General features: G+C 33.6%; 1 protein-coding gene across 6 annotated transcripts in view; it reads left to right on the forward strand.

The window, feature by feature from the left end:
* The window catches only part of CDC27 (cell division cycle 27), a 51,758-nt gene that overhangs the window by 19,178 nt on the left and 17,538 nt on the right, over positions 1-15,042 (forward strand). For 4 of the 6 annotated variants that reach the window (XM_020883168.2, XM_020883297.2, XM_070479587.1 and 1 more), the window contains exons 3-9: positions 2,060-2,207; positions 3,797-3,922; positions 7,966-8,063; positions 8,775-8,929; positions 9,035-9,246; positions 10,214-10,328; positions 12,563-12,696. In XM_020883168.2, coding sequence (XP_020738827.1) covers positions 2,060-2,207; positions 3,797-3,922; positions 7,966-8,063; positions 8,775-8,929; positions 9,035-9,246; positions 10,214-10,328; positions 12,563-12,696 — 988 coding nt within the window. The remainder of the gene's footprint in view (positions 1-2,059; positions 2,208-3,796; positions 3,923-7,965; positions 8,064-8,774; positions 8,930-9,034; positions 9,247-10,213; positions 10,329-12,562; positions 12,697-15,042) is intronic. The other 2 variants (XM_020883446.2, XM_020883528.2) reach the window with 1 other exon arrangement.

Genomic DNA, 15,042 nt, shown 5'->3' on the forward strand with positions numbered 1-15,042 from the left:
ACTAGCAAAGCCATGATCAGCCTTAGGAGTTTTTCTGAGTTTTGCACTTGAGGCAGCCACTGTCAATCATTTGAAGTTACTATTCCAGATGAAATCTGTTTGTCAATACTCTGTCCTTTTTAGATTTATTATAGCCACTCACTACTGGTTCACTAGCTATGTTTGGACTGTCAGTTTATTTCTGGGAAGCTTCAAAAAGCCACCCCTTTCAGTCCATACAGTTTCACGATCCTTCCAGTTGTTCTCAGTCTACTTCACTATCTTATAGTTGCATTAAGCTTAAGGTTTGATTAGACCTCCAATCCATAATCTCACTTAAACATAGTTTTTAAGTCATCATACTTCATCATATATTTTTATTGCTCAAAGTTGAACTAGCTTCGGAGAGCCATTGTTTTTTGGTATAATAATTAGTTTTTAAAAGCTTCATTTATTAGATGACAAGAAACCAGGCCTTTGCAAAATCTAGAAGAAATCACACTTTCTAACTTACTTGAATTAGCACTTGTAGTTCAATGAAATTAACAATTTGTTCCCATTGCAATAGAGGTCCCCATTCATTTTTTTATTTCTGAGAGATACTACTGTAGATCCTATTAACACATGTACACTCAAATTCTTATCATTTACTACATGGCATCTGATTGTACATTGTTTTTTATACTAGGGTTTCGTGAAAAATCATAAGATGGACCAGAGAAGTAGAGTTCTGTTGGTTTTTGCTTGTGCATATATGGCGTACAACAGGAAAGGAAAAAAAAAATAACCTTCATAGAAGGAAAATTTCAAGCTACTTTTTTATCCCACATTTTGAGTTAGTTTTATAGAAAGATGTGGCAAGTTTATCTGTACTTTAAATTTAGGGATTCGCAAAGTTTAGCATGCATCAGATCACTTGAAGGGTCTGTTACCACACAGATTGCTGGTCCCCACTCCCAGAATTACTGATTTTAGTGGGTCTGAGCTGAGATGGGGCCTGAGAACTTCATTTCTCACAAGCTCCAAAGTCATGTTGATGCTCGCATAGGGACCACACTTGGGGAATCACAGGCTTAAATGGCCCCTCAGTCTCCTGATATTATTACATAACCCATTTTTAGAAGTGCAGAACTTAAGATTTTCCCTCTTTCTATCCTTGCCTCTTTAGACTCATCTGGGGACTTCCCTGGTGGTTAAGACTGTGCTTCTACTACAGTTGGTGAGGGTTCGATCCTGGGAGGGGAACTAAGATCCCACACGTTGTGCATAGTGGCCAAAAAGGAAAAAAAAAGAGACTGTCATCTGAATTGGTTGGGAGGTTGTGAGGTTAGAAGTGGGGTGATGGTCAGTTTGGGAGAGAGTAAATAAAGGAGAAGAATGCTACATTTCATTAACCAGGCATTTCCTAGTGTTAAAAGGAAAGAGGTTGATAAATAATCCAGCTCTTGCCATTAAAGAGCAGTTTAATTATTGTTACTGGACAAGTGTCAAATTTGTCAATTGAATGTTTATATAGTGTGGGTAGTCACAATTTAGAATTTTTTTTCCTTAACCTTAAATTATTTTGAATATAATCCACTGTGTATTTGGTATTAGAAATAAGTGAGTTTTGTTTGTTTTCCAGTTTGGTCTTTTTTTAATGTAGAAATTTTCAGATTGATAATTAGGTTTATAACCCTGAGTTTCTCTCTCATGAAATTTGACTTCTGTTCTCTCAAAGGATCTCTCAGAAAAATACTACATAAAAACAAGATGCTTTTCTGATAGTCTGTTTAAGTGCAATTTTGTACCTGTGTTTGATCTTCTTAAGGATTTACAGAGAATACTACAGTTATCTTCATTGTATTATTTCCTTTTTTTCTTCTGGAAAGAAGGTAGTCAGGACTTGGGGAACTACCTTTTGTATTGGGAAAGTATTTCTCCTTAATTGAAATTTGAATTAATAAATTGTTTTTTGTATTGAATAACATGCCTAATTTTTTTGTTATTGCTAAACTTGTTTATGTATCGCTAGATAAACCATAATTACCATTCAACATACTGAATTAACAGCCCATTTTTTTTTCATGTTTGTTCTTAGTACACTCAGAAGAAGCCTTGTTTTTACTGGCAACCTGTTATTATCGCTCAGGAAAAGCATATAAAGCATATAGACTTTTGAAAGGACACAGTTGTACTACACCGCAATGTAAATACCTGCTTGCAAAATGTTGTGTTGATCTCAGCAAGTAAGTTTCTAAATCTTTTCTACCTAATTTTGTTCTACTTAACTGTAGAATTCTCGAGAAAATTCTTTTGATGGATTAGACTCTGATTCCCTTTCTCCCCTCTTGGTAGTAGAGTTTTGTCTATTTCAGTAATTTTTGAAATGCTGCTGCCTATTATTTTGATATGGAGAGATTTTATTGTTACGGTATAAATAGAATTTAAATCTGGAGAAACCTAAGTTGTAACTAATTCCTTATGATTTTGTAAAATGATTGTAATAAGCCTGAAAACCTAACTTCCCAGTTCACCTGAGATTAATGCTGCCTTGTGTCTAGATAGTTGTGTAATTAGTTATTTGACCTTCAAAATCATTCTTTTGGGGAACCATTACTCCTTTTAAGCAAGGGGACAGATTTAGGAGAACACTTCTTTGAAATATGACGGTACAACCAAGTCAGCTATCCATATTCTGAATCTGGAGGCAGCTAGAGATTTAGGTAGTTATGTTCTGTCAGACTTTTCTGTGCTGTGAAAAATGGAATAGTGGTAAAGGTGACTAAACAGATAACTGTAAAGCCTGTCTGTTTAGTTTATAGGTATACAGTCAAAGGATACAAACAAACCCCATTTAGTTGATAGGTATACAGTGAAAGGATATAAATAAAGCTCATAAAGTCTCCATAGTCTGATAAGTATTTTATTTGTCCAGTGTCTAATTGATGACTTTTAAATTAAAGCTAAAATATATATATAAAATTTATGAGACATTTGCTATTGAATTACTTCTACTCTGAAGATTCTAATGTTGAATTCTTTAAAATATACTTATTTAATTTGCCAGTTTCTTAAGCCAGTTCTTACATTAAATGTTCTTATCCCATTTATAAATATTTATAGTTTTTAAAAACTCCCACTGATAGTAAAAAAAAAATCTTTAGATAGCACATTTTATGTTTAGGATATATAAGCTTACTTGCGAGTTTTCCACATGATGATTTGGAAAAAACTTTGAAACATGAACCATTACAAACTCTGTTATGCTAAAAATATATAGTGAAATCAGGCAAATTTTTTTCTCTTTGGGGAATATTTGTAATTTTTATATCAAGAACACATAATTGATAAAAAGAGATGAAGTGCTATTCACATTTCAGTTGTTAACCTAAAAATAACTGAGGCCATTAAGTATGCAATTTTTAATTAAAATGTTAATCTTGTTTAACCTGCTTGCAAATTCCTGCTTCAAGGAATTATAGAACTAAGAAGGACCACCAAATCTGTTAATGAAGAGATGTTCATATTTTTCCCCCAGCATAACAGTCTTCCTTTTCTTTTGATGTGAGTAATGCATACATTGCTCAGACTAGATTTGTACATATAGACTAAAGGTAACTATTTCTGTTTTTAAAGGGTAAGACTGAAATTTTAAGATGGTAAATTCCCAATCTCCCAAATGATTCTTAATACATGTTTATTGCTATTCTAAAGGTACCACGAACTTTTTACTTTATCTCCATAGTAAGAGGTTCATTGGTAATGAAGAATGTCTTTACACACTGTGTTTTTTATATTGACTTTTTAAAAAAATCTGTGAATGTGTGTTTTAAAGGCTTGCAGAAGGGGAACAGATCTTATCTGGTGGAGTGTTTAATAAGCAGAAAAGCCATGATGATATTGTTACTGAGTTTGGTGATTCAGCTTGCTTTACTCTTTCATTGTTGGGACATGTATATTGGTAAGTAAAAATGATTCAAATTACCAGAAAATTGTTTCCAGTACTAGAATGAACTACTACTCAGCGATAAAGAGGAACAAACTATAGATAAACATGATAATTTGGATGGATTTCAAGAGCATTATGGCAAGTGAAAAAAGGCCAATTTCAACAATTTACATATTCTGTGATAGCATTAATAGAACATTATTGTTATGACACAATTACAGTGATAGAGACAGATCAGTGGTTCTCAGACATGAGAGTTGGGGCAAGAGTACTGGGGCTATAGAGAGGTGTAGCTAAAGGAGTTTGGGACTTTGGAACAGTTCTATATCCTGATTGTAGTGGTCATTACCCAAATATATACATGTGATAAAACTTCATAAAAACTATACACAAATAAATGCATGTAAAAACTGCTGAAATCCAAATTAAATCTGTGGTTTAGTTTACCATATTATTGTGCTTAGTCGGTCAGTCTTGTCCGACTCTTTGCGACCCCATGGACTGCAGCCAGCCAGGCTCCTCTGTCCATGGGGATTCTACAGGCATGATATGGAGTGGGCTGGCTATCCTTTCTCCAGGGGATCTTCCCAACCCCAGGAATTGAACCAGAGTCTCCTGCATTGCAGATGGATTCTTTACCAGCTGAGCTACCAGGGAAACCCTTACTGTATTATACTACTATCAGTTTCCCAGCTTTGATAATTGTACTGTGGTTATGTTGAAAGCTATTATTAAGGGAAGCTGGGTATAGGGAATTCTATACTATTTTTTCAACTTCTATGTGAGTCTAAAATTATATCAAAATAAAGTTTAGTAAAATAAAGGGAAGGTGTTAAATCACAGAAATGCTGTATATGTATTACTAGTTATTTTAAAACAAGATCACTTGTTTAAAAGTATTTAAAGGTACATTTGTATCAAGTTCTAACCTTGAAGGAAGGTTTTTCCTCTTTTTCAGAGAAATATTTTTATTTATCATAAAGATTAAAAGTCAGGTATCCAATAGGGCACAACCCTGCTCCAGAAACTGGCTTTTCATTTCAACTGTCATATGCCTGTTGTGACCAAAGTTGCACCCGGTAATCTAGAAACCTCCTTGTTATAGTTTTGAAGCTACAGCTTGTTAAGTTATCTTTTATCTCTAGTATTTTGATATAGACACTTCATTGGTCTTTTTGTCTACAGTAGCACATGAGTCTTGCATCTTTAGGGCATGACTGATTCTAATTCTGGTTCTTAGATTAACCTGTTTCTTCCCAGTGCCATTTAAATAGTTATTTTTAACCCCAATCCTTTGGAAAACTCCTTTCTGAGTTTTAGTTTTTAAAAAAATTCATCTAAAGTTGGGGCACTCCAGGCAGCTTAATTTTATTAAATCTTTTCCTCCTTTTATCTCTCTATTGAGTAATTATAGATCTGTCTCCCAGATGTGACTATTATAACTCTACATCTGGCTCCTTCCCCAGTTAATTTTTTTTTAATTGAAGGATAATTGCTTTACAGAATTTTGTTGTTTTCTGTCAAATCTCAACATGAATCAGCTATAGGTATACATATATCCCCTCCCTTTTGAATCTCCCTCCCCATCCCATCCCTCTAGCTTGATACAGAACCCCTGTTTGAGTTTCCTGAGCCATACAGCAAATTCCCGTTCGCTATCTATTTTACATATGGTAATGTAAGTTTCCGTTTTATTCTCTCCATACATCTCACCTGCTCTTCCCCTCTCCTCATGTCTGTAAGTCTGTTCTCTATGTCTCTTTCTCCATTGCTGCCCTGCAAATAAACTCTTCAGTACCATTTTTCTAGATTCTGTATATATGCATTAGTATACAATATTTGTCTTTCTCTTTCTGACTTACTTTACTCTGTATAATAGGCTCTAGGTTCATCCACCTCATGAGAACTGACTCAAGTGTGTTCCTTTTTATGGCTGAGTAATATTCCATTGTGTATATGTACAACTTCTTTATCCATTTATCTGCTGATGGACATCTAGGTTAGCTCCATGTTCTAACTATTGTAAATAGTGCTGCAGTAAACAATAGGATAAATGTGTCTCTTTCAATTTTGGTTTCCTCAGGGTATATGCCTAGGAGTGGGATTGCTGGGTCACATGGTGGTTTTATTCCTAGTTTTTTAAGGAATCTCCATACCATCTTCCATAGTGACTGTATCAGTTTACCTTGAATGTAATTTAAATTATATTTAATGTATCAACTTACATTCCCACCAACAGTGCAAGAGCGGTCCCTTTTCTCCACACCCTCTCCAGCATTTATTGTTGGTAGACTTTTTGATGATGACCTTTCTGACCAGTGTGAGGTGATATCTCATTGTAGTTTTGATTTGCCTTTCTCTAATAATGACTGATGTTGCTCATCTTTCATGTGTTTGTTGGCCATCTGTATGTCTTCTTTGGAGAAATGTCTGTTTAGGTCTTTTTCCCACTTCTTGATTAGGTTGTTTATTTTTCTGGTGTTGAGTTGTCCCAATTAACTTTTATATTATTTATACATACCAGTATCTATCCATGTGTGTGTATGTGTGTGTGTATCTAATCTCTTCTTAGTAGACATTTTGTTTTACATTTATTTTATGGTCTATTAATCAGATCATGAGAAATCTAGTTTTTTATTCTCAGAAAACTTATAATCAATTGTAAGAGAGCACATGAAAGATAAATAAATAGACAAGCCATACTTAGTTACATACATGGTGAGGGGCTGTATAACATGTTAGTTTTGGTATAATCTTCAAACATTGAGATTTCACTGTATTTTTCATTTCCTGGACATACATTAAAAGTTCCCAAGCATTCATTTTCCACTTTCCACTCCTAATTTTTACCTTCCAAAAATACTCTTATGTCTTTGTTTCCTGTTTTTAAGTTACCCTGCTATACATGGTAAATGAATATATCATTCTTGTTACAATTATTTTTCCTTTAAGAAATTTCATCTAAGCAATCCTTAGATACAGACTTTGATAAAACTTATATTTTCTGAAAGTTTGTCTCCTTCCCGTTTGTGTCCGTGTGTTTATTGGGTCAAATTAGACAAATCTGGGAAGCTAAATAAGCTTCAACTAGTGGTACTTTCTTGTCTTTATTACATCATTTATTCTAGTTTCTACTTACTTGCAAAATTTGAAAGTAAGGCACATTAATATCTAGTTCCCCAAGGGGATCTTCTTTTCATTTCTCTGATGTATACTGACAGCACATAAACAGATTATGTGTTTTAACTGATAGTTTCATTTGAGGGTTGTTTTGAAAATCTTAGTTCAGTGCCATCTGGTCCTTTATAAAACCTCAGGGTTTTGGAAAAATTGCTGTATTTTAATTTTTTTCCTTTAGATAATGAAGAATTTCAGTCTTAAACCAGATCAGTAGTATTTTTTAACCTGAAAGCTCTACAAGTCTTACTAACCCTCAACCTCATCTTCTCTCCCATTTAAAAGCTAGGGAGGCCACAGTGCTATTCTAATAATTTCTAGATTGTTTCAAGTATAAAGGGTCCTAAGAATGTTGTCCATGTTTTTAATGTAAGCCTTTATATAACCAATTTAGAAAGAAACATGAATTTTCCTTTTTGTTAAGAGCTGCCACCTCTACTTTGTTAAAATATCTTCTCATTTAAATATGCTATATTTAAAGCATTTAAGTCACTTTCAAAATTACCACTGGGATTTATATTTAAAATCAAGAATAAGACTGAAATATTTGCGTGTTTCCCATATCTCCTCATTAACTATAATGTCCAAAAGGAAATGAAAAGCAATTATAGTATCTAAGAAAGCAATGAGTTTGTTTGTTTTGTTAACATGCCTTTCAGTTCATGTTCTGTTTGCTTTCACCTGATGTTTGACTTGAAATACCCTAAATAATAGAGATTGGAGGATGGTAAGAAGGAGAAGTTGATCATTTAAGGAAGAATTTAGAAGAGAATGCACAGAACTTACATAAGATTTACCTAATTTTCTATAACAAATTTTCTTTGTAATAGATGTTTTAGGTTTTATAGCTTGTCTGATCTATTTGTTTGTCTTTACAGCAAGACAGATCGGCTTGCCAAAGGATCAGAATGCTACCAAAAGAGCCTTAGTTTAAATCCTTTCCTCTGGTCCCCCTTTGAATCATTATGTGAAATAGGTAAGTTTGTAGAGGTGGTTAGGGGAGGGTTCTCCCATTTCTTCTTCACTTTTTTTTCCCCTTGCTTAATTTTTGCAAAGTGATACAAATTATATATCCACAAGACAAATATTTTTCAAAGCTAAAGGCTTTTAAACTTGAGAACAAGAAGTAAGGTAGAATCATATTTCAGGAATAATGTGGCCTTTCTTGTGTCCTCAAGGAATGAGTTGTGTTGTGAGTATAAAGTTAGCCAAAATAGCATTCTGGATAAGAAAAGAAATTAATAGAATACCCAGAGACCTGGATAATATGGGGTGGGGAGTTGTCACAGTATATATGCTCTAGGAGGCATGAAGGATCATTTTAAAATGTTGTGTCGATATACATGTAAGTGCTTAAAATTTTACGTTGATTTCTAGAAGGTTTCACCTCTCCACCCTCATTCCTTACCTTGAGCAAAATGAGGTCTAGTTGCTTTCTGCTTTAAAACACAGAAATCTGTACTTTCCTGTGATTTATTATATTTAAAGTCAGTTTCATTGTGGTTTAATTTATTTCCTAAATGTACAGCTTTATCTTTGGTGTACACTCTCACAGTACACTGATGGATGGGTTTTTGGGAGATAAATCTGATTCACTGAAATAGAACTTTAAAAATGCTTATGCTTTTTTTTTTTTAATTTAACCTTTATTTCCTCAGAAGCAAATTTTTTTTTTCCCCCTTCACAGGTGAAAAGCCAGATCCTGACCAAACATTTAAATTAACATCTTTACAGAACTTTAGCAGCTGTCTGCCCAACTCTTGCACAACACTAGTATCTAATCATAGTTTATCTCACAGACAGCCTGAGACAGTTCTTACAGAAACACCCCAGGACACAATTGTAAGTGTATTATACACTAGTGTTAAAAATATTGTGAAAATGAAAAACAGTGATCTGAGCTAAATAATATATTGTAAATGACATGGTAGAAATTTTCTGTTTCAGGAATTAAACAGACTGAATTTAGAATCTTCCAATTCAAAGTACTCATTGAATACAGATTCTTCAGTGTCTTATATTGATTCGGCTGTAATTTCACCAGATACTGTCCCTCTTGGAACAGGAACTTCCATATTATCTAAACAGGTTCAAAATAAACCAAAAACTGGTCGAAGTTTATTAGGAGGACCAGCTGCTCTTAGCCCGTTAACCCCAAGGTAAGACAAATAAAAGATACTTTAAAATGTGCTGTAATATTAAATGATCTTAGAATAATTCCTTTATTAGTGACATAAATTAATATGAACAGCAACTTCTAAATCATTATGGAAATAGAGATATTTAATAAGTCAGTAATGAGTCTATTCCATTTTCAGAAGATGAAGTAGTAGAAATACAGTATCTGTGATAAGAATTTCATATTAAGTGTTGGAGAAAATTTTTAAACGTAAGCATTCCTTATTAAGCTGTTGTATGTGTTAAAAGATACTCTGTTTATGACTATGCCTCAGTGAATAGCAATGAACCTCTTAAAACGTTGGGATGCTTATAATCACTGATAGCAATGGTTAAAGTGCTCTATTCCAAAGTGGGAAAGGATTGACACCTATATATGAAATGTTTTGTGAAAATTTTTAGAAATATTTGTGTGTATAAATACTTGAACCCAGGCCAGAGGATGCATTTCCCAAAGAATCAAAATAAAAAATTACATGCTAGAACAGACTGTGAATTGGGTACCAGGGCCAGGGAATTACTTAAATAGTATGACCATGAGATTACAAAACTCACTGATTCCACAGATGCCTTCATTGGTCTCTAAGGACATTTTCTCTGTAATAGTGTCTAAATCACATAAATTCCAAGAATTTGAACTAATTTGATAATTTGGATCTTAGCTTTTACAAATCTACTCTTCTTTATTTCTAATAAATCTCCTGAGATTCATAGTTACTGCTCAGTTTAGTTCCTTATTTGATTTTTTTTTTTTTTTTTTTTTAGTTTTAGTTTTGGTGGGTGGAATAGTCTATATTCACAGCTTATTTTTAATCTGCCCCTTAGATCCTCAATGTCCCCAAGACTGATTTGCCATTCTCTTCCTTTTAGACCTTCTAATTTAAGTATACTGCTGCTTTATATATGCCTTGATGACTTTTTGACACCTTGATTTCAACCTCTTCTCAGTTTTGGGATTTTGCCATTAGAAACCCCAAGTCCTGGAGATGGATCCTATTTACAAAACTACACTAATACATCTTCTGTAATTGACGTGCCACCCACCGGAGCCCCTTCAAAAAAGGTATTTTCCGTGTAAAATACAGTGAATTGCTGTTGCCTTAGAGAAGTTATCTAAATGTAAAAGAAGGTCATCATTATCATAGCCTCCTGGTTATACTAAGAGACACAAAGCTGGTTGCTCTTTTGACCACGTAAGTTTGTAACTCACAAGTGTAGTATATTTCAGCATATAGCTAATTAAGCATATTCAGATTTTTACTTTTTAAGTTCCTTTTTTTAAAAAACAAAATTAAGATGATCACTTTGAATGTAAATAATGGAAATTATACCTGCCATGGTTTTTGCTTGTCCCCACCAGTATATTTGTTTTTTAGTTGTACTAATATTAACATGAAAAAAGATGACTGACATAAAGCTAGCTCTTTATGATCATAAAATTTTTATGGTGGATCCTCAGGTGTGGAGTAAAAGTGTAGTAAAATGAAAAATATTTCATAGTATCTTTATAGTAAATACGGGAACAAGATTGCATTGCCCCTGTGGCTCTTTTTATAATGTTCTCTTACTGTCTGTGGCAGCAGAGGCCACAGTGAGGTTCATCTAAAACATTCTTCTGTGAGAATTCAGTTAGGTTATATATGTAAATGCCTGTTGTGCGTAATGGATATTTAAGAAATGAAAGCTGAATGAGTCATACTGGTGTGCGAATGACTGAGAGAGCCCTTTTACCCTCAGAGAAACATGTTTCTTCTTGTTTTGTTTTTACTGTTTACTCCTGAACTTTAGCAAAGTTTTTTTTATATGATAGCTTCTTAATGAGTGATGATAGGAACTCCCAAGAGTGGTAAACGTGGACTAAAAGTATTTAATATGGGGATTGTATTTTAAACTGAATTTTTTAAAAGTTGGCAACTACCTGCTGTTGTATTATTATGAGAGTGACATATATATGTGGAAATTAGTTTATTACCGTTAGAAGAAGGCATAGTAGGACAGTGGTTAGCATGCCAGGGGAAGTAGGCCAAAACCATGAGTCAGAGTGATTAAGGACAAGTTAGGCAGTGGACGCACATGCGATTTCACTGCCCAGTCTGAGCCTCTTCTTTCTGCCTCTGTTCTTTACTCTATTACAAGACATTCCTGGAAAAGCTACACTTCCAGATCTGCCTGCAGGATCACCTAAAAATATCAAACCAAGTAGTGAGTTCAGCAGATAGTTCTTTGTTAAATAAGGAAGGACCAGAAAATAGGTGAAAATATTCAGTGGATAGTTATAGAGGAAAGAATATGACCAAGTGATAGATATAATAATTAAAGGGTTAAAATGACCATGCTTTCCTAGAGAAAGAGAGAATTGCTAAGGAACTTAATTTAAAACAGTGGAAGAAGAAAGAAGGGCCAACAAATTAAGTGGTAGAACAAATAATCAAGATACTATACTAAATATTTTAGAAATTACAGTTTCAGAGGGCAAGGTGGGTGGGCATGATCAATGATGTTAAATGTTGAGAAGGCCAAAATAAGGCTTTTATATATGGTGAGAAAGTAATTATTAGTAATTATTTATAATGTGCAATTTCAGAATTATGTACAGTGACTATCACAGTAACTAATTTTGGGAGAAATTTATTTGGTAGTAAAATGTTTTTTTCAGTATCCACTGACACAGAGATCACTTTATAAAAGAGTTAAGTGATGAAAATAAATAGAAATAAGGTGATAAATTAGAGAAGAGAGAAGGGGCAAGCACAGTTCAGAAGATTGAACACATCAAAAAGAAATACTAATTCAGTGCAGTATTCTTAGAGTTTGGAAAATAACCCAGTGATTTTTTTTTTAACCTACTAATCTGAATTACTCTAAGACTGTCTTTATTAAGTGCCAAAGAAGGGATATAAAATCTTACTGTATTATTTTTTATGTATACTAAGTTAGATCATAAATCTTGAGAATAGTAGTTGTCTTAAAATTTTTTAGCACTTAGCCCCAACTGGGAAAGTTACATAATAAATGGCTTCTAGAAATCTTAAGCCTTTCCTTGATAACTAAAGTCAAAAGATAAAAGGATAGTATAAGGGTAAAAATACTGAGCTTAATATGAGGAAATAGGATGATGTTCATTCTAATATAACAATAATTAATTAACCTAAAATGACATCACTAATGACATTAATAGTATGCGTTTTCAGATGACAGGCAATATATAGTATGAAATCTTGTATTAGAGAAATGTAGAGGGGTACATCATGATGTCTTCTACCACTCAGAATGCAATCTATAATTCACAAACTTTAGACTTTTTGTGTTTTACAGTCTGTTGCCAGAATCGGCCAAACTGGAACAAAGTCTGTCTTCTCACAGAGTGGAAACAGTCGAGAGGTAACTCCAATTCTTGTTGCACAGACTCAGAGTTCTGGCCCACAAACAAGGTATTTATTTGGTCTCATTATTTGATATTGTTTAGCTTTTCTTGTGAAATAGTTCTTCAGTTTAGGCAGGTTTTGACTGTTCCAAGAATTCTAGAATGACTATTGTAAATTTTGAATATGTTAAATTTGAAATTTCCAACTTACGAAAAAGCAAATTTAATTTTTGAGTATTACAATGCAAATCAAGACAAGAGTTAGCTAAAATACCTTTTTATTCTAGTTGCCTCGCGAGTTTGTTTAAACTAGATATACTTAGCACTCCTCCAAAATAATTTTTTTTTTAATGTAACCTTCTCCACTGGTCAAGTACAGATAGATTATTCTCCCCTTCCCCTATTATGCATTTCTATAAGTATATCATAGTATGACTCTTCCAATAAATCTTCAAATGATGAATCCATTTCCACACAGGAATGGTGTTAAATAGGATTTCTCTTCCTATTCAAGGCCTCGAAAATAAATTATAGCTGATATATTAAGAGAAAGCTACAACTTTACCTCCTAAAATAGTGAACATGTACCATAAGTCTTAAAATAGGTACACGTGTGCATATACCTTGACTATATAAAAGGCTTCAATATTTCTAAAATGCCCGGGTGGTAAATCTCATCATGAGTGCCAGCTCTCAGGTAGGTGGCAGTGATTGCCTCGGGCTCAGTGACAAGGAGCCTCCTGCAGAGCACATTAATAGGCCAAATATATGTTAGTCTTCAAGAGTATATAAACATAATTTACTGAATTATGCATTTTATTTAAACAAATATACTAACCGTAATACACATGAATTACATTCATTTTGTCTTCTCTGTATTACTAATTCCATTTTATCTTCTTTTCTTAGTTGCTGTATAGTTGATGTGCACCACTGTACCTTCTTTATTGCCTGTTTTAGGTTCTAACAGCTGCCCTAGCAAAGTACCACAAGCTGGGTGGCTTAAAACAACAGAAATGTATTCACTCACAGTTCTATCTGAAATCAAGGTATCGCTAGGGCCATACTTCCTCTGAAGTCACTAGGGGAGGATCCTTATCTCTTCCAGCTTCTGGTTGCCCCAGGCATTCCTTATTTTGTAGTAGGCAACTCAGTATTTCCCTCTGTCTCCACGTAGCCATCTTCCCTGTGTGCCTCTGTATTCAAATTTCCTTTTTCTTATTAGGACATCTGTCATACTGAATTAGCGCCCACCCTGGTGGGCTAATCTTAATTACATCCGCAAAGACCCTATTTCCCAAAAAGTTCACATTAACAGTACTGGAGGTTAGGACTCCATCATATTCCTTTGAAAGACAGAGTTCAACCCATAGCATTGCTTTATTAACAATTACTCTTTATCTTGTCGTTTTAGAGGTTGTTTTAGGGTTTATATCACATATTTTAACTTATCAAAGTCTACCTTCAAGTAATCCTGTACCCTGTCACTTAAGAGTATAAACCTTGTAATGTATATTTTCCTACTCATCTTCTCAGTCTCTATGCTATTGTCATATATTTTACTTCTACAGAGTGATTAACATTTCCTGTAGTCTAGGTCTGTTGGTAATGAATTTTTTCAGCCTTTGTATGTTCAAAAGAAAGTTTTAATTTCACCTTTGTTTTTACTTCTGACTGATACTTTGATGGTATGGAATTCTGATTGACAGGTTTTTTTCTTTATATTGCTCTACTGTCTTCTTGGATTGTTTCTGATAAACCTCTTACCATCCTTATTTTTGTTTCTGTGTGTGTAATCTGTCTCTTTTCTTTGACTTGTTAAGATTTTTTTCTTTATCATTGATATTAATCCATTTGATTATGCTCTAGGGTGTTTTCTCCTTTCTTGGGCTTCAAATTCATTAAGCTCCTTGGATCTGTTAGTTGATAGTTTTCATCAAATTTAGCTAATTTTTGGCCATTATTTCTTCAAATACTTTTACTGTCCATGTCCCCCTCTCTCATTCTGCGGAATAATCCCTTGATGTGGCTGTTTGAACTTACAGGGTAATAGCTTCTCAGGTATCAATTGTTCTAGTAATATTTATTTAGCAAATATCCCACATTTAGACTATGTCCAGCTTTCTTTTTCTTTAACTTGCTATAGTTCCAAATAAGGACTAAAGATAATTGGTTTATAGGTATAATTTATTGACCCAGAACTTTTATGTGGATTGTTTTATGTTCAAATTAGCAATTTCAAATAGAGTGAAGATCTATGCTGTAATTTATATCATTTTATGGTAACAAGAATAGTTCTTTAAAAAGAGTTTTCATAGGGGGGTGAGGAAAGGATTGATCTCATCAATTTTAGAATACAAACATGTTGAATGCATATTTTTAATATACTTAAAATAATAGTTAATGATCATAA

Source organism: Odocoileus virginianus, chromosome 17 (assembly GCF_023699985.2).
Source record: "Odocoileus virginianus isolate 20LAN1187 ecotype Illinois chromosome 17, Ovbor_1.2, whole genome shotgun sequence".
In the NCBI taxonomy this organism is placed as follows: Eukaryota; Metazoa; Chordata; class Mammalia; order Artiodactyla; family Cervidae; genus Odocoileus; species Odocoileus virginianus.